The 20,858-nt window shown below is 40.0% G+C and overlaps 1 protein-coding gene across 1 annotated transcript in view; it reads left to right on the top strand.

Moving 5' to 3' along the window:
* Nucleotides 1-20,858, top strand: part of LOC122548766 (piezo-type mechanosensitive ion channel component 2) — a 746,345-nt gene that overhangs the window by 470,464 nt on the left and 255,023 nt on the right. Inside the window, exons 9-10 of the mRNA XM_043687533.1 lie at nucleotides 727-858; nucleotides 18,980-19,018. Of these exons, the coding sequence (XP_043543468.1) occupies nucleotides 727-858; nucleotides 18,980-19,018 (171 nt within the window). The remainder of the gene's footprint in view (nucleotides 1-726; nucleotides 859-18,979; nucleotides 19,019-20,858) is intronic.

Genomic DNA, 20,858 nt, shown 5'->3' on the forward strand with positions numbered 1-20,858 from the left:
CAGGTCAGTATAAGGGTCTGGCAGTTGCCTGAGGCACCTTGTACTGTTTTATCTTGAGATTGTTGACTCCAGTGTCAACCAGGAAATCCAAGTCTCATCGAAAAAGAGAAAATGCCAGAGAGACATCTGTGTAGCATCCGTGGTGAGAGAAAGAGTTAATGTTTCCAGTTCGATATGATTCTTCTTCAGAACTCAAAGTAGACCGAGTGACCCCAGGGCCACCCAGGAAAACCAAATCTCATGCAGCCTAACCAGTAGTTTACAAGGACCAAAATGGTTAAGTTGATTGGTTTTGATTCATCTTTGTTCAAGAAATGCAACAACACAAGACAATATATGTATTTCCTCAAGAGCAGAAAGTGCATATATAATTTATGTATGGGCATAAGCTGAATTTGTACATTTAAAAGTTCTGCCCAGGTTATTTGTTCTCACCCCATCACCCAGCTCAAAATGTAAATAATGCTGGAAGTATATATAAATAATAGAAAACTGGGCAGCACATTTATGGCACAAAATGAGCCACATTTAATGACTGAATTATAGAGCCAGTCTCCCAAACTATTCTAAATTTAACCACCTCAATTACATATTTGTTAATTTAAGTTATCTTCATTGACTGTATCTCTTGTAATTACATGAGTATTCCTTACAGTAATGCATTGTACATGTTCTGAATGTATATTGGTATAATCTTCAAAATTATATTTCATTTTACCTTTGCAGAATATGGAAGAAGAAAGTTACAAAAGGGAGGAAGAAGAGCAAAAAGAGCCATTTGAAAGTGATTCATCTGTTACTGCCAATATGCGACGTAATATGTGGTATTCAGCACACTATGCAACTGATGAGAGAAGGGTAATGCTTCTTAATTTATTAGTTTTTCAGATTAAATCCTTCAAATTTAGGAGAGGTAATTAGAATTGTTTAAAGGGAAACTAATGTCATGAGTGACATTTTTATTTAGTTATTGTTGTGGTTATTCTCCCTAGACAAGCCATAGGAGGACTCAAGAGCTTTTGTATTTCTTTAAATAATCTTAAAGTGGTGAAACAGAATTCGGTCTAGTACCCTGAGTTGGCTCTGTCTGGTTCTGTTCCATGTCTATTCAACGTCTGTATTCCGTGTTTGTTCAATATTGGTCTGACATCTGCTCCATTTCTGTTCGATCTCAGTAAGATACTCTTTTTCCTGACATGCATGTTTGTGAGGACCTAAAATCTGGAATTAGACTGTTGTCAGGAGTAACCATTTTGTGGTTAATAAAAGCATGCATAAAATGGTAGACAGGGTGGATAGCCAGAGGCCTTTTCCCAGGGAGGACAGGTTAACTACAAGAGGGCACAGATTCAAAGTGAGGAGAGGGGGGGAAGTTTAGGGGAGAATTTTGTAGGGAAAGTTTTTCATACAGAAGGTGACCAATATCTGGAATGCATTTCCAGTTTCATGTGGTGGAAGCAGGCATATTAGCAACATTTAAGGCAAATCTAGATAGACGCATGAATAGGAGACTAACAGAGGGATTAAAAGATGCATATTGGCAATAATTAGTGGGTCTAAATAAGGATTAGGGTTTGGCATAGGCTTGGTCGTCCAAAGGGCCTGTTCCTGTGCTGTATTGTATAGATAATATAATAAAGCTCGATCTGTTCTTGAAACCTGTTTAAGCACATAAATAATATCCATTGTGGCTCTTGAAAATGCCCAATAAATAATGAATAAAGATATATGTAAATCTAGGATTCCAAAATTTAATCTTATCCAAAATCTCACAATTAGCAATATGGAATGCAAATGGTAAATTGTTTTAAAGTTTGAGAAAACTAATTCTGTGCTGGTTTGAGAAGGGGACAGAATAAAAAAAGACCATTTTTAAAGCACTTAAAAAGATCTCTTTTTAAATTTAAGTTTAGATCATTCAGAGAGAAATTCTCTTTTGATGAAATAAGATTTTAATTGGTGATAGTTCTGGACCACCCTTTGTTTTGATACTGATTTCAGTTGAATGTAAGGGATGCTGTCATTTTAACATTGGGAACACACAGAATGCAATCCGATTTTCACAGAACGTTTTTTTAACTCCTTTGGGGGAGACAGACTTAATCTCTTCCTTAGTTGTGCCTAAGGATTCTACTCCTTTGCCCACCCTTTCTACTTCCTAGGTGACATTACACATTGGCTCTGTCTCAATATGTAGAAACAGAATGGTGGAGGAAATGCTCTCAACTATGCTCCTAATGTTATCTGCCTTGTCTTGTGAGATAGCAGTTCTGATTAATTTTTTTTATTTTAACTAACTTGGAGGAAATGTTTGTTTCATGACCTGTCTCAAAAACAACCACCAGTTTGTCCAGTTGCGATGCTGGGTCTGTCTGCAGCTTTTTTCTCACATTTACATATGACATTGATGACATTACTTTCCTGCCAGCAATCCTGCAGCATTTTTGCAAGTTTTTGCAGCTTTTTATTTTCTTTATCCAACTATAGACATCATAGGCTAACTTATTTCAGGCTGTTTCTAACTCAGTTGTTCCTCTAATAAACTTCTTTGAAAGCCTGTCAAGGACACACATAATTACCATTGCATGTTTCTACAATTTCCAGTACGATGTTTGCTACTAATCACCAGTGGAAATCTGCAATGTACTGCCTGGGAGGGTTGTAGAGGCAGGAAAGCTCACAACCTTTAAAAACAATGTGGATGAGCACTTGAAGTGTCATAACATTAAAGGTTATGGAACAAGTACTGAAAAGTGTGAAGAGTATAGATAGGTCAGCATAGCCTCAATGGGCCAAAGTTCCTCTTCTGTGCTGTATGACTCTATGATTAACCTTTCCTTTAAACTATCTATTAGTTACATTTTAAAATATTAGTGCCTTAGTAACTTTGATCAAAGACGAAGGCTTTTCAAATTCAAAGTGTATTAATCCTCAACTCCCGGGGAATCATTCCACTTCTCACCTGCTGGGTAATTGCCACCAACAACGCTTCACAGTTCAGCAACATTTTTACGGACAGGTATTGCCTAGTCTGCATGGCTTCAGCTACTGTCTTCTCACAGATAACAGCCCACCAGTATGGCTGTACCTCCTGTGCTGAGTTCTCCCTTCAGGTTCTTTTGATACTTGACTATTCTGTTCTGGGGGATTGAATTACTGCACTAACTGTGAGTAATAAATAAAATGTACACACCCTTTTCAGTGCCAACCCGAGGATCTGATATAACTATCCTGATGCCTACGGCAAGTGTTGTTGTTTTCTCCTTACACAAACCACAGGAGGACGCAAGGATGGAGGTTACCTTCATGTTTATTCAAAGAAAGTTTTGTCTATCACTCTGTCCTGGCTCTGCCTGTCTTTGTCCCATATCCGTTTTCCATGTCTGTCCAATTTTGGTTGGACAGCTGTCCATTATGTGCAGAAAATCATTAACCTTTATACACACTGTTTACTTTTCTTTACTGCAGAATACACAGTAATCTTCCATTCTAGGTTTTTCTCTTATCCTGTCTTCAAGTATCTGTTTATAATCTAGCTTGCTGTCAGGCCTTAGGGTGTACCTGGTCCCTCTCTAGTCTTTTCTGCTGTTATGGACACTTAGGGTGTTCAAAGCTCATGCCTGCTAAAATGTGCCTTACACTACTAACTTGTAAGGTGTTGCTTTATTCCTGTTGTAATCCCTTTTTACAAAATCCTGTTAATTCCCTTTAGTTATGTATGTGAAGCCTTAAAACAAGCAACCATAGTATATCTAAAAACAACTAATTACTATTCATTTGAACTATATGAAGTAATTTGAGTGTCATCAAAATATTTTGCAAAACACACTCAATGAAACTGAAAACATTACTCAATTAAACTGTCAGAAATACCTTGTTCAACGTGTCAAGTGTCCTTTTTAGCGCCGAAATCAAATCTGTTGTTCTGAATGCTATGTGATATTGCTTAACAATAAGTCTTTTCACTAAATGCACTGATCTTGTATTCACTGTTGGAACTTCATCTGTGTTGGATGAGATGAATGCTAAGTACAATCACAAAATTTTGTGTATATGAATGTCTGTGAATACTCAAAACATATTCACTGGATTAAGTTATGTGAAATATAAAAATAGCATGGATCAGAGAACATTTAAAAATAAAATTGAAAAACTTAAGTTCCAAGAAACACTGTCAAAATCATAAAATTGCAGAATCATGGAATGCTTACAGAACAGAAGGACACATGGATGTAGGTTTTCTTGCTGAGCTGGAAGGTTCGGTTTCAGGCTTTGCGTCACCTAGTCTGGTGATGAAATGTCTGAAAATGTGTCTTGCAGCTCTGTGAGCAAACCTACATCCAGAACCTCAACCTGAGCTACAAATCATCTGAAAAGAAGGACACCATTTTGCTGCCACCATATGTGGTTGGCTTCTGTGAGAAAAGTTCATTTAGTCCCATCTCCCTCCCTTTTATTGATAGCCTTGTTTTATTTTCTCTTCAAATAATGGTTCAGTGGTTAGCACTGCTGCCTCACAGCACCAGGGTCCCAGGTTCAATTCCAGCCTTGGGTGACTGTGTGGAGTTTGCACATTCTCCCCGTGTCTGCGTGGGTTTCTTCCGGGTGCTCTGGTTTCCTCCCACAGTCCAAAGATGTGCAGGCTAGGTGAATCGGTCATGCTAAATTGCCTATAGTGCTAGGTGCATTAGTCAGAGGGAAATGGGTTGGGGTGGGTTACTCTTCGGAGGGTCGGTGTGGACTGGTTGGTTCGAAGGGCCTATTTCCGCACTGTAGGGAATCTAATCAATTCTAATCTAATTATGCCATTCTTTGCTTTTGAAAGACAATGCCAAATCTGCAACCACCACACTCTCATGCAGTGCATTCCAGATTCTGCTCATTCTCTATTTCCTCATGTTTCATTATTTCTTTTACCAATCCAAAATTGGGGAAAAGGCAGTCTAGTCGCAGCATCATTGTATTAGATGCTTAGATATGTGTTCAAATCGTCCAAGACAGCTGGTCAATTTTAAATTCAATTAATACATATCGCATGAAGAAGCTAGTTTGTTAGAGACCTTTAAACAATTGTTGATTGTCTTTAAAAAAATCTAGTTCATGAATATTTCTTTAGGAAAAGATATCTGCTGAACTTGCCTGAAATACAAGTTACTCCAGACCTACAGCAACATGGCCATTCTTAAAATGTGCTCTGGAAATAGCTAGCAAGCTATTCAATTGGATGATACTGCTGAAAAATTAAAAAAAAAACAATTGAACTAACTAGACATGGAAACAGCAAGTCCAGATCTTTCAGCCTTACAAAAACCTCATGATTGACATTTGGTTGCTTCTGTCAAACCTAGAAGAGATTCTCCACAGACCAGTCAAGCAATAGCCTGATAGCCAACAGATGCACTGGATCACTACTCTATAAAGTTACTGTCCAAGCCACATTCCATCCCATTGTCCTTCACTATCGCTGGATGGAACTCCCTTCCTAACAGCACTGCAGGTGTACCTAACCCCATAGATTGCACTAGTTAATGAAGGCAGTTCATCATTACCTACTCAAGGGCTAGCAGGTATGGGAACTAAATGCTGACTTACCTAGTGATGTTGAAAACCTGTGAGCAAACTAAAACAACTCACTCCAATTAATGTTCTGCAGTTTTTGATCCTTCCAAAATTGGGAACAGCTTCTACTTACCTATTCTGTGCACCCTTATCATGATTTTGAATAAAAAAACTCTCAATTATTTACTCTATAGGAGACCAGCCCCCATCTTGCCCAAAGTGTTCATGAAGCTGAAGTTCATTATTTCTGTAGCCATTCTTTTGAATCTTCTTTGCATCCCTTCTAAAGTGTATGTCCAGAACAAAACACAATAGTCCAGTTGAGGTTCAACCAGTGTTTTATACAAGTTTATGATAATGCCCTTGTTTTCATACTCAACAGAATCCTGTTATTTTCCCTGTCAGTTTATATTGCAACCTTCAATAATATATGGAAATATACTTCAGGTCCTCCCACATATATTTTAAAATTTTACTCTTAATTCATTACTGGCTCTCCTTCTTCTTCCTACTAAAATAATTCACATCATGCCATTTATTTACCATTTATTTGTTCTTCTGAAGTTTAACAATATCTTCCTCATAGTTCATAAAATATAAAAGTTTGTATTGCCTGCAAATTTTAACATTTTGCCCTAAGTCATTAATATGAATCAAGTAAAGCAGTAGTCTTAACACTTTCCTCTGAAGAATCCCACTTTAAACATTTCCTGCCTCTCAAAAATCATTGCTTCTCTGTCATTCAGCTAATTTCTTGTTCATGCTGCTATTGTCCTTTTTATTCCATGTACGCTAAGATTGCTTGTAAGCCTATTCTTTTTGGAAAATGATTCCCAGTGTTGCATCACATATAGATAAGATGTTAAGAAAGCATTTATCATGCTTGCCATCATTGCTCACACAGTTGAATATAGAAGTTGGGATGTTATGTTGAGGTTGTATAGGCTGTTGGCAAGGCCTCTTCTGGAACACCATGGCAGTTCTGGTCACCGTGTGATAGGAAGGATATTATTAAACTGGACAAATCTCAGAAGAGGTTTACTGGCATTTTGCTGGCCATGGAGGGTTTGTGTTATAAGGAGAAGCTGGACTGGCTAGGAGCATAGGAGGTTGAGAGGTAACTTAATAGACATTTACAAAATAATGAGGGGTATAGATAATGTGAATGGCAGGTGTCTTTTCCCTAGGGTAGGTGATTTCAAGACTAGGGTGCATACTTTTAAGGTGGGAGAGAAAGGGTTAAAAAATATATGAGAGGCAACTTTCATTTTACATGGAGTGGTTTGTGTGTGAAATGAATTTCCTAAGGAAGTGGTGGATGCAGCTGCAGTTACAATGTTCCAAATACATTCAGATAAGTACATGAACAATAAACTTTTGGAGGGATTATAGGTCAAACAAAGGCAGTTAGTTTAGTTTGGGATTATGGTTGGCATGGATTGGTCGGACTGAAGGATCTGTTTCCATACTGTATGACTATATGACTCTGCGATTCGATTAGCCAAACTATTAGGCTTTAAGAAAAACAAACTTTGTTCTTACACTACAGTTAAAATACAAACAAAAAAGGAGAATGGGCTTAACTTTAATTCTATTAAAATACTAAACGAGAGGGTGGTACGTGTATGGAATGAGCTACCAGAGGAAGTGGTGGAAGCTAGTACAATTGCAACATTTAAGAGGCATTTGGATGGGTATATGAATAGGAAGGGTTTGTAGGGATATGGGCCGGGTGCTGGCAGGTGGGACGAGATTGGGTTGAGATATCTGGTTGGCATGGATATGTTGGACTGAAGTGTCTATTTCGATGCTGTATTTCTCTATGATTCTATGACTCTATATTATTTGATTAATCATCCACTTTTCCAATGTAGTGACATCTCATAAACACCGCCTTGGCAAAGGCAAATTCAGCAAAACAGATTTTTCTCACGTTCTCTTTCCAGTCCATGCGAAAGAAACACTGAAACCGAAAGAAACAATCAAGCAGCAGAGGGAGAACTCAAACTTTTAGCTGCAGCAAAGAGGTGTGTCTAGCAGCTTCAAATCCCAACTTCCACTGAAAGTAAAACTAAAATCCTGGGTCTGTATGAGCCTGACTCCACACTCATGCTTATTTTAGAGTCATAGAGATATACAGCATGGAAACAGACCCTTCGGTCCAAATCATCCGTGCCGACTTAATCTGGTCTTAGTTGCCTGCATTTAGCCAATACCCTTGTAAACTCTTCTTATTCATATACTCATCCAGATGCCATTTAAATGTTGTCATTGTACAATTCTCCACTATTCCGCTGGCAGTTCATTCCATACACGCACCATCCTCTGCGTGAAAAAGTTGTCCCTAAGGTCCCTTTTAAATTTTTACCCTCTCACCCTAACCCAATGCTCTCTTGTTCTGGACTCCCCCACCCCAGGGAAAAGACCTTGTCTATTTACCCTATCTATGCCCCTCATGATTTTCTAAACCTCTATAAATTCACCCCTCAGCCACTGACACTCCAGGGAAAACAGTCACAACCTATTCAGCCTCTCCCTGTAGCTCAAATTCTCCAATCCTGGCAACATCCTTGTAAATCTTTTCTGAACCCTTTCAAGTTTCACAACATCCTTCTGACAGGAGGAGAACAGAATTGCATGCAATATTCCAAAATGGCCTAACCAATGTCCTGTATAGCTGCAACATGACCTCCCAACTCTTATACTCAATACTCTGTCAAATAAAGGAAAGCATACCAAACGCCGCCTTTTCCATCCTTTCTACCTGCGACTACTTTGAATGAACTATGAACCTGCACTATGAACAAAGGTCTTTGTCTAATTTTTTCTTTTAAATTAGAGTTCAAAGCTGTTTACCTAAGGCTTCTGAAGCAGACATCCCAATAACGTTGGCAACACCTCTGCAAGAGAAACAGCACAGAACAAATCCCTCTTAAAAACACAATGCCAACATTACAACTAGTAGTTTCAGTAACGCTGTTCCCCTTGCTGTTTGTGTTCCACACAAACAGATTCCACAAATTGTTCTTCCGATCTGAGTTCTTCCTTTACAAGTACTGCTCCCTTCTCCTAATAGCACGACTCCACATCCGTTTCTTACTTGTCCACCTTATTAAACTTCGAATATCCTTCAATATTTAGTTCCCAGTTATTGTCACCATGCAACCATGTTTATGTAATGGCATTTGTATCATAACCATTTACCTCGATTTACACCTTTTCCCTGTTGTCTACTACATGTACATAAATGATTCCTAGTCTTGTTGAATAACTTACCTGTAGTGATTGTAACAGGGTCAGTCAGGTGGACCTCATAGAATACGAGTTCCCTTATAGAGGAAGTTAACCTGGTCCAATCAGGGAGCTCTGGCTGACAGACATAAATAGGAGTGTTAGAGGTTCTGTTCACTCTGAGGAAGCTTGGACCAGTTCTACATATATGTAAATAAAGGTGTCTTAGTGACAGGATATGGGCCTCTGTGGAGTTATTTTAGTGGTGACGAGAGATAAAAATACCCTCCTGAAGAAACTAGCTCTCAACAGTCATAATAGAGTTTGGGGTAAACATTTCTGGCATCATATCATCTAGCGTCAAAGGAACCTTAGAGTCTGAGATGGACACAGCAGATGTCACAGCCTCGATTCCTTTACCACCCAAGAAAAAGATGAATTTGTCTTGAGATCTTCCGGGTGCAAGAGACAGGTTATGGTCCAGTAAATCACCCTCACCCCTCGTATCTGAGGAGGAACTGAACCCAGTGTAAAAATGTCACAGGAGAGGCTACACGAAAAATGACCAGGCCTACGTCCCCGGTCTTTGAGGGAGAGAGGGTTATGTAGTGATTTTAATGAGGTCAGTCAGGTGGACCTCATAGAATATGAGTTCCCTGATTGGACATGGTTAATAGCCCCAGTCAGGGAGACCTGGCTGACTGATATAAACAAAAGTGTCAGAGGTTCTGTTTACTCTCAGAGCTGGCTGTAAGGAAGGTGGACCTGTATTAAGTGCTGTTCACACATAAATAAAGAATGACCATTCGTTATTTTCTAGACTCCATAACTTGAGGTCACCTAGAATTCTGCTGCAGCAAATTCTATTTTCCTGTCACCCTGTGCTTGCTGAGTTACATAAGCTCCCACTGAAGCAATATTGTGATTTTAAAATTTTTATCCTTGTTTGTAGATCTCTCTGTGATGTCACCCAATAATTACCTTCAATCCCACAATGTTCCAAAATATGTGTGCTCCTCCAATTCTGGCCCCTTGTGCATTCCTAACAGCTATTTGTTACTATGCCTTCAGTTGCTTAGGCCCTGAGTTGAAAGCTCAGGAAAATAAGGAGATGGTGTATAAACGAATAGGTATTTAGCATTGGCCTTTTCTACAGAGGGCATAAGTAACACCTCAAAAAATAAGCTATAAGTCACAAAAGTAGAAAGGAGGAGGTAACTCAAGAAAATTACAATAACCAGGGATGTGGTACAGAGCAAACTGTTAGAGCTGCATATTGATGCATAGATTTCAAGAAGGATGTAGCACTTAGGGCTAAAGAGCTCAAAGGACGTGGTGAAAAATGGTAACAGGCTGTTATGTTAGTTGATCAGCCATGATCATAGTGATTGAAGGAGCAGGCTCAAAGGACAATATGACCGACTTCTCCTCCTATTTTCTATGCTTCTATGACAAGTGCCTGCTTCCTGACAGTGTTCATCCAAAGGTCTTAAAAGAAGTGGGTAGTAAAATAGTCTACCTGTGTTTGTCCAAAATTTCCTAGATTTCCTTGAGACTGGAAAACTGTAAACGTAACTCCTTTTTTGGAAAATGGAGGAAGACAGGAAGAGGAATCCACAGGCCAGTAAGCTTAACATCTGTCATAAGAAAGATGTTAGAAGGATGTTGCCAGCTGTGGAAGGTTTGAGTTTTAAAGAAAGAGGAGCATAGGAGGTTGAGAGGCAAGCTTATAGAAGTTTACAAAATAATGAGGGGTATAGGTAGAGTTAATGTTAGTTGTCTTTTCCCTAGGATGGGGTTTTCAAGATCTTATTTTTAAGACAAGAGGAGAAAGATTTTTTAAAAAGACATGAGCAAATTATTTACACAGAGGATGGTTTGCATGTAGAATGAACTTCTTGAGGAAGTGGATGTGGGTACAATTACAATATTTAAAAGACATTTGGATAAGTACATGAATAAGAAAGGTTTGGATGGTTATGGGCCAGGAACAGGCAGGTGGGACAGGTTAGTTTTTGATTATGTTTGGCATGGACTGGTTGGATTGAAGGGTCTGTTTCCATGCTGTATGACTATGTGACCATAATTCTAAAAGTTACAGCAGGGCACAGGAAAATTCCAGACTGGCAGAGTCAACATGGTTTTGTGAAAGAGAAATTATGTTTAACTGATTTTTCTGGAATTCTTTGAGGAAGTGGCATCTGCTTTGTGTAAAGGGGAACAGTGGAAGTACTGTACTTGAGTGTTGAAACTTACTTTTTTTGTTGGTGCTACATTGAATTTTCTGGAGGGATTTCCATTGTGAATATCCAATAAATTTTCTCACCATATCTTATCAAACTTGATGCACTAACTACTACCCTGTTCCTATGATCCTGTCCATTTCTGCACAAAATATACCATACACCTGTCTGGAACAACTTGCCACTGCTCGAAGACCAACATCCTTGAAACCCATGCCATCTTTGAAAAATGCTGTGCATCCAGATAAGCATTGAGACAATGCAGCATTTCTTCTCACCAACAAAGTCATGGCAAAGCAGCCACAAATCCACACTGTCCATGGCACATAGCCAATGTGGCTGACACTCCTACACACATATAATGCAATTCTTTCACCCTAGTCACTGTTTAACCCCCGCATCATATACTTGATCTGTGCATGCACAGTCTGAAGACTCTCGAAGTCATTGTTACCCTGTCCCTAGTGCCCATTGTACAATTACATTTTGTCATTGTCTAGTAGGGAACTGTCACATACATGCAAACAATTAGATAAATTCAAAATAAACTTTTGTTCACAGACACCAAAAAGCAAACACAAACAAAGCCAATTGACTTGAAGTCCATCCCAATAATACAAACAAAATATCAGTATCTTGACTAACAAATATTTTACAATCCATGATAGTCTATTGCACCCAACTGTCATTTATTGGACACAGTTTCAATGAGGTGCTGCCTGTTTGTAGCATCTGATGCCGCTGACCTCTGTCGTGGACAAGGACAGATTCCTCCTCCTCATTGAAAGATAGCTACCGTTTCTCAAGTCCTGGGAGGTCTGCTCCTGTTTGCCTCATTGCCTACTTTAATTGTGCAGAGCCCAGCGTGCAAGGATAATGTCCAAACCATCAGACTATTCACATTAGAGTGGTGCTGGAAAAACACAGCAGGTCAGGCAGCATCCAAAGAGCAGGAAAATCAACGTTTCAGGGAAAAGCCCTTCAGGTTGGAGAGATAAGTTGGGGGGGTGAGGGAGGTGTGAGGCTGGGGAGAAGGTAGCAAAGAGTACTCTGGTTTCCAGCATCTGCAGTCCTCACTTTTGCCATCAGACTATTCAAGCAGAGAAACTGCACTGTACCCGGCTCCACCTATTTGAAACATGGCTGCATTAAATCTGCGTTCTGCATTATTCAGGACTTGAGAAATTGTGCTTGTAATGGGCAGGCCATGTTCCCCAGTAACCAGCCTTATAAAGCCCCTGGATCCTCAAATGCACCTGGTACACAATAGATGAGAATATTCCAGGAGTTGTGCCAGTTGCTGAACACATACCTGCGAGAAATGGCAACATCAATCAGTGATAACTTGAACAGTAATTGAATGGAACCCATTCCTGATGATAAATTCTGTAGCATTATAGATCAGACATCTAAGTAGCTGTTGATGGCAACCTACACCTGTCGATCTCAGCTGTATTCTGGGTTGCAGCACTGACCTCATCATAGGCAAATGAAATGAGCCAATGTGACCTTGCAAAGATGGCAGTCATCACTAGCCTGATGCCCTTGTAGGTGCATGACTGAAAAATCCCATCTGTCACTAACAGAAAGGGGCCAGTAACATGGAAATTCAAAGCAGTGGTTACTTTCAAAGACACTGGAAGAGAATGTGCTCCCACGCCTGCAGCTGCTTTCCAACATCTGTTACAGTTTCATCACAGTGTCCCAGGACATGTAGCACCTGTGTACCTCTTGACTTTATAAAGGTTTACAAAATCATGAGTGGCATAGATAAGGTGAATAGCAAAGGTCTTTTCCTCAGGATGGGTAAGTTCAAAACTAGGGAGCTGTTTTTTTAAGGTGAGAGGAAAAGGATTTAAAATGGAACCTGAACAGCAACTTTTTGACAGAGGGTGAATAGCTGCAGGTACATTTAAAAGACATTTGGATAGGTAGGTGAATAGGGAAGGTTGAGAGGGAAATAGGCCAAAGATAGGGAAGTGGGACTAGTTCAGTTTTGGAAACTTGGTAGGCATGAACAAGTTTGGCTATGGGAGTGAAGTCTGGACCGGGAACCTCTGAGCTTCCTGTTCATTCTGAGGAAACTTGCGAAATGACCTCTCCCTGAACTGTGTGCTCTTTGTCCTCCATGTCGGCTTTCTGGTGCTCCCAGGCATGCCATCAGCTCTGGTTCTCCTGTATCCACCTTTGTCTTCTTAGGCAGCAACAACAATCAACATGCCATCACAAGCAAAGCGCAGAAGTCTTCATAGTAATTATCTACATTGTGAAAAGAAGGAATGGCAGAAGTTCTTAGATCTCAGAAGAGTCATCAGAAGAATACACTGCAGATGAGACTTAGCACGCTTCTCTATATAGTAAAAAATATTGCACAGTGATAAAGAGGGACATGTTTTCATCTTTCATCCACCTTCAAGCTCAGCACAAATAGTAACTTGATTAAAGTGTTGTTCTGGCTGAGCATTCACTCAATGTGACCGAAAAAGAAATGCATGTAGTTCGACACCTTTCTTGTCCCAGATCCACGTCAAACACTCAGCTTCTGATTGCAATTAGTACAAACAATTGTAACAGATGGTGAAACAATATGGTGTGGTTTCCACAGCACTGTTCAAAGTTGCATGAATAATGGATCTCCTTTGGCCATCATTAACCTTTTGTAATATCATTGGTGCCAACAACAACATCATTGACATTCCTATGTCCAATTTGCAAACACTATGGACATGTTGCAAATCACCTTTGACCAGAATCTAATCTTTCTTTAAATCTGCATGTGTAGCAAATAGCCAATGAGATGATTGCAAATTAAATATATCTGGATTTTGCAAATGACTGTGTCATGTATCAAAAGTTGTTAATGGGGACAATAACTAGGAGTAAATGGATTGAATATGCTGAAAACAGCCCAAGACATGACAGGGCCTGTGTTTTGGGAATATATAAAGGACGTGGATGAGATGATTAGGCTGTAAAATTATTGAACTCAATTTTGAGACCTGAAGTCTGCAAGGTCTTCAAGAGGAAAATTGATGCTCTGAGCATCTCCTGTGCTGTGCTCCTCGGATGCTGCCTGGCCTGCTATGTTTTTCCAGCACCACATTTTTCAACTCTGGTCTCCATGTCGATTCTCCTGCTCTTCGGATGCTGCCTGGCCTGCTGTGTTTTTCCAGCACCACATTTTTCAACTCTGGTCTCCACTTTCTCCCAGCTGTGTCTGAGCACTGAGCCTCACTGGAGCACTGCAATAGGCCCACAACGGAACTATTGGCCATGGAGCACTGTGGTGCTGAAATGGCAAGCAGCTGGAAGCATGTTCTTTTAATGGCTGAAAGATAAGCATTCTGCAAATAGATCATCCAGTTTGCATTTCACCTACCCAATGACAAGGAGACCTCGTTATGAGCAGTGAATACAGTGTACTAGGTAGAGTGAAATACAAGTGAATTGCTGACTCATCTGGAAAATGTGTCTGCAGCCTTGGATAGTGAGTCAGGCGAGTATTACATTTTCTGTGATTGCATGGGAATGCACCATGGAAGTATGGGGAGGTGTTAGGAATGGAGGAGTGGACTAGGATGTCCGGGAGGGAATAGTCACTGCAAAATGCTGACAAGGAAGGGCAGGGGAATATGTGCCTGGTAGTGCCATTTCGCTGAATGTGGTGGAAGTGGTGACTTATGATCTTTTGGAAATGGATGCTATTGCAGTGGAAAGTCAGGACCAGGGACACCCTATTATTGTGGGAAGGAAGAGAATGGGCAAGGGGTGAGATAACAGCTGTTAAAACTGTTTTTTCTCCACAGATGCTGTCAGATCTTTTGGGTTTCTCCAGCAATTTCTGTTTGTCTCTCAGAAATGAGATTACTTTTATCATACATCCCTCTCCGAGAATTACAAGGTTCTTGAATTAAGCACATAAAAGCTCCAAGTAAGATTAGGGATCATATGTAGAAGAGTAACAAGCTAGCAATTAGCAGTCAATATCGATTCAGAAAGAAAAATATCTCGTATGAGCTATCACCTCAACTCTTTGAAGAAGTAGCAATCCAAGCATAATGTGGTAAATTGAATGACACATGTACCATAACACTAGGGCATGGCAACTTAAACCTGCAGGAATTTGAATGAATTCCTGTGCATTAAACTGGCTGATGAAGAAATAAAATTAGCATTCATCTCAGGCATTATTAATAATTCTTATCTGAAGAGTTTACTTGTTAAGTTTTGCATTGTTCTCATACATCTTTTCTACTTCAGAGTCTGTGCTCATTTATCCCTGTTTTATTTTTTATTTTTTCTATGGCTGAGCTCTGCCTTAGTTTCATCTCCATCCTCTGCCAATATTTCTCAGACCAAGTAGAGATTTGATGCCAAGAACAACATTGAGCAAATCTCCTCAACTGACCCCAGACCTTTAGTCCTGTTCAACTAACTCTCTTGCTGTAAAAGTAAGTTTTCCAAAAATTAGAGTAAAGAATTCTGTTACAGAAAATATGATTGGAAGCTTATACAAGCCTGAACAAAATAGGCTCTGGCGGGGTGTGACAGAATTGGGCAATAAGTGCAGCTAGGCACATTAACATTGAGATCATTCATTTCATCTTTTATGCTTTTCACAACCTGTGTGGCAAGATTCTTGTTAGGCAGTGGCAAGTTGCTGATTGTTAGATATCATTGATTATTAAATGCCCTGACAACAGCCCAACTTACTTCATTAACATTTGCAGACTCAACTCGCCACTTGATTCTGAATGACCTCTATGCTGGAAACAGGCACCAACATCTGAGAGTATATGTTCCCATAGACACCAGCAACATGCATCCTCCATCCACAGACATTAACATTTAACATATGCCTTCCTGTAACAACTCTCATGATACACAACCACGTGATCAACTTAAAAGATGCTCTGCACTTCAATGCCATGAACTGACAACCATCATTGTAATACTGCTGCAAGAACACTGTGCACTAAGGGAAATGCATCCAACTAATAGACTGGACCAGGCTGCCTCTCTGGACATTTGGCTTGCTCTCATTGTACTCACTCACAATGAGCCTAGCTAATGCTCACAGCCTTGCATTGCCTCTTTATGTTTGGACCTTCAGCTAGAGATATCAGGCTCATATTACTGCTGTCTTGCTATGCCATTTAATGCAGACACAAAGACAGGAAGCTGATCATAGTTGTCAGTAGGTCTCTGTCAAGTCAAGGAGGTAGCATTCATTCAGGGATTCTCCGGACAGGTCAAGGGCAGTCTCCATTACCAGTTTTAGTCCTGCTTAAGCATTCCTCTCCTCCTAAGAGGTGAGGAGCCAAATACCAAGCAGCCTATCCATTATGATTCTCTCTGCCCTATTGTGAACTGTTTTCTTCATTGGAAGAAGTTGAACCAGTGAAGCTGGGTTGCACAACCGTTACTATGGGGAAGTGTCATGATCAAATGATTTGGCAGCACAGAGTGCAAGCACAGTCAGTGGTGTTGGCGTTCGTGTAAGTAAGAGTTTATGGGCCAGATGTTTCAGGCAGCAGTGAGAGTGGTAGAACATGATCCTGGATGAGAGTTGACACAGTGGCAGGGATAGACGGAGTGTGAGGTATCAGATCGAAGATGGTGGAACTCACGCTGGTGGAATGGCAAAAGATATTCACCACCTTTCTACAGTGCCGACATTTGTCCAGACGGTTGAGAGTGCTTCAACCTGGAGTGGAACTGTTGATTTTAGTTATCCCGTAATCACAGTCTCAGTACCAACAGTCTTTGTTCTTCCCTTGAACTGATGGAGGGGAACTCCATGTCTTCCACTAAAGCGAGGGTATGGTTCATTTCCTGAAGCCTTTTGCTGCTTCCTTGCCTTCTATCCCCATTAATATACCTTATTTTGGAGCTGGCCATCAATGTAAATCAACTTCCTATCTAACTCCTCTTGGCCAATGGCCATGGGACAGCTTTTTATCACATTTCCCACCTCCACTTGAAGCTTAGTTTTCATTTCCCCTAAGACTAAATACATTGCATTGATAATGGTGTAGGGTGTCACCTGATAAATCTTTAATATAAGTCAAGACCTTGATGATTCTTATGATCTCTTCTGTTTTCATTCTGAGATTTGTTTACATTCGAGAAGATTAGTTACTAATGTGACACAGATATATGAGGTTTCATGCTACCAAATATGGAACAACCGAGTATGGAATGTTGAGTTAACTCAGGTTTAAGGGGCCCTCCAATTCTCAACCCAACATTGGACCAGACTAGCATAGTCTGGTGTTCTGACCATCAATTCTGGTCCTGGGGGTGAAAGAAGTGCCACGTCAACACTCTTCTCTTCAGGACCTTGACTGTGAAGCAGGGTGCCAATTTCCCTCTGCCATGTTTGGGGCAAATATGCAGGGCAGCTAGAGACTAATTGTGCATGTGCAGGGGCATATCAGGTTTTAAAGAATGATGGTGAATTCTGGGGTATCTGCTGAGTGGTGAGTTATTCTGAGTACAGTGTGTGGTAAGATAAGTTGGAAATCAGGTTTGAGACATGCCATAGAGGCGTGATAATTAATGAGGTGAAACAAAATCAGAAGTTGTTAAAAAAGCTCAGCATTTAGTCCTGCTTAAGCATTCCTCTCCTTTTAACGTTAACTTTGATTTCTCTCCACAGATGCTGCCAGACCTGCTGAGCTTTTCCAGCAACTTCTGTTTTTGTTTCCCAACTACAATATCTGCAGTTCTTTCAGTTTTTAGGTAATGAGATGAGTTTGGTAAGATACGGCGAAAGAACTCACTTGGCTTCACAACAAAAAAATGCTCCAAAAAAAACTCAGAATTGGCCAAAATAATGTAAGATTCAGCTCTTAGTTTAATTGTCACCTCCACAAAATAATAAAACAACAAATATTAATAAATGTTTTACTGTTTTAGCAAATGAGAAATTACATGGGTCTGGTTTAATATACTACAAATTGTAAAGCCATACTGCAAGTAATGAGAACTGGTTTAAAATAAATTGAACTGCAGGTTTTGATCTGTGTGGGTTACTTCTGCTATGTTACTAGAAGTACTGCTGTTATTTTATCTTTAGGGACAAATATATGTAATAAATGTACGAATAAACATCAGCCAATTAAATTAGGTTCAATTAGATTAGATCCTGTGTGGTCTTTATCTTAACTCCATTTATCACCTTATTCTTTAAATATGCTTGTACAGGTTAGGTTTATATTGTAGAAGTTTACCCAAAATTGCCTCACAACAGAAATTTGGGTCCAGATCCATGTGAGTGGATTTGGCTTACAACCGGAGCACAAAATGGTCATGGTGAATCAGTAGACCAGTTTCCACCGTATTGGATTTCCTTTTCCAATAGTGGAGACCATTGTCAGCCACAAACCCTCAAACTATATATTTCAGCAGGTCTAGCAGAATTGAACTCTTAATATGCAGTGTTGGTGAGTAAAGTTAAAAATCACGCACCAGGTTATGGTCCAACAGGTTTAATTGGAAGCACACTAGCTTTTGGAGTGTCGCTTCTTCATCAGGTGGTAGTGGAGAACTCAATCTAACACACAGAATTTATAGCAAAAATTTACAGTGTGATGTAACTGAAATTATACATTGAAAAATTGATTGTCTATTAAGCCTTTCATCTGTTAGAATACCATGATAGTTTCACTTCTTGTGTAAATCACAAAACCTTTTTTTAAAAAGTTGCATTCTCAGATTAGCTGTTAACAATGGTGATAGCGAGACAATATGTTGAAGTTGGTGAGTTAAGTTCTTCACTGAATGCACCAAGTCATAAAAATTATATCTATGGAGATAAATGAAGTGGTCAGTATTAGTAACCATGTGTGGGTTCTCTGAAATAAGAGCTAATACATAATAGATACATGCTTGGACCATTGGAAACTTGAATGTAATATTTTCATCTTTCTTGTCTCTTTCAGCTCCTTACGATTACCCAGGATGATACCAACTCTTCTGATGTTAGTAAATAAATGCCATTCTGTTTATGCATGCTATAATAATAGTAATTGCTAAATAGACAGTAATAATACTCAAGATCCTCAATACATTTGTGACTATAAAGCTATTTGTTTTTTATCTGCTTAATCTAGAAGTAGACATTGTTTCAATGTTTCTACAGATTTTTAAACTGTCACAAGGATGCTTTATGTTTTCCATTGTTAGGAAAGCAAAGTAGAAATTGCAATTTCTAACTTCTTTCTGCAATCCCTTGCTATATAGCATTCAAAAAGAATGGTACAGAAACATTCAAAACTGAAATTTAATAAGATAAAAACACAGTAACCACAGAATCTGGAGATCTGAAATCAAGAGGAGAAAGTGAGGTCTGCAGATGCTGGAGATCAGAGCTGAAAATGTGTTGCTGGAAAAGCGCAGCAGGTCAGGCAGCATCCAGGGAACAGGAGAATCGACGTTTTGGGCATAAGCCTGAAGAAGGGCTTATGCCCGAAACGTCGATTCTCCTGTTCCCTGGATGCTGCCTGACCTGCTGCGCTTTTCCAGCAACGCATTTTCAGATCTGAAATCAAGACAGAAAATGCTGAAGAAACTCAGCAGATCTGACAATGAAACAGAGTTAACATTTTGAGTCTAGTATGATTTCTTTGGAACTGAGGTGGGCTGGAAAATTATACTTTTTATGCTTAATACGAAGTGGGGAGGATCAGTAACTGGAAAAGAATTGTGAAGGTGCCCAGAGCAAAAATCAAAGGGAATGCTAGTGGTCATAGAGAATACATTTAAATGAAAAATATGTGTTAATAGTATATGTTAGTAATGGATAAACCATGGTCAGTAAACCATGGGATGGAGGGATACACAGTGGGTGGAAAGGAGTAGAATCAAAATGATGGACAGTGTTCTCCACTCCAGAACACTGTAAAATAAATCAAGTATTTAAGAATTGTTGTATGTCACACATCACAAATAAAAATGAACTAATAAATATTAGGGCAGAATTATAAAACGTTATCTTGCCTTTTATATGTAAATGGTTGGGGTGGGGATGGCTCATGAAAGATTATTAAAGTTTCTAGAACAAAACAGTATGGAAAGGAATCTGGATTAGAGGTGCTGGAAAAGCACAACAGTTCAGGCAGAATCCGAGGAGCAGTAAAATCGATGTTTCGGCAAAAGCCCTTCATCAGGAATACAGGCAGAGTGCCTGAAGATGGGAGAGATAAATGAGAGGAGGGTGGGGATGGGGAGAAAGTAGCATAGAGTAGGGAGGAGAGGGTGGAGTGGACAGGTGGAAAAGGAGTTAGGCAGGTCGGACAAGTCCGGACAAGTCAAGGGGACAGTGCGGAGCTGGAAGTTTGAAAGTAGGATGAGGTGGGGGGAGGGGAAATGAGGAAGCTGTTGAAGTCCACATTGATGCCCTGGGGTTGAAGTGTTCTGAGGCAGAAGATGAGGTGTTCTTCCTCGGGAGCGACGGATACAATAAATGATATTGGTGGATGTGCAGGTAAAACTTTGATGGATGTGGAAGGCTCCTTTAGGGCCTTGGATGGAGGTGAGGGAGGAGGTGTGGGCGCAGGTTTTGCAATTCCTGCGGTGGCAGAGGAAGGTACCAGGACAGGAGGGTGGGTTGTAGGGGGGCGTGGACCTGACCAGGTAGTCACAGAGGGAATGGTCTTTGCGGAAGGCGGAAGAGGGAAATGAGGGAAATATATCCCTGGTGGTGGGGTCCGTTTGGAGGTGGCGGAAATGTCGGCGGATGATTTGGTTTATGGTAGGGTGGAAGGTGAGCATCGGGGGGTTCACCGAATTTAATTTCAGGCATTGCAGATAAGAGGACAA

The sequence above is a fragment of the Chiloscyllium plagiosum genome, chromosome 4 (assembly GCF_004010195.1).
Source record: "Chiloscyllium plagiosum isolate BGI_BamShark_2017 chromosome 4, ASM401019v2, whole genome shotgun sequence".
NCBI classification, from domain to species: domain Eukaryota; kingdom Metazoa; phylum Chordata; class Chondrichthyes; order Orectolobiformes; family Hemiscylliidae; genus Chiloscyllium; species Chiloscyllium plagiosum.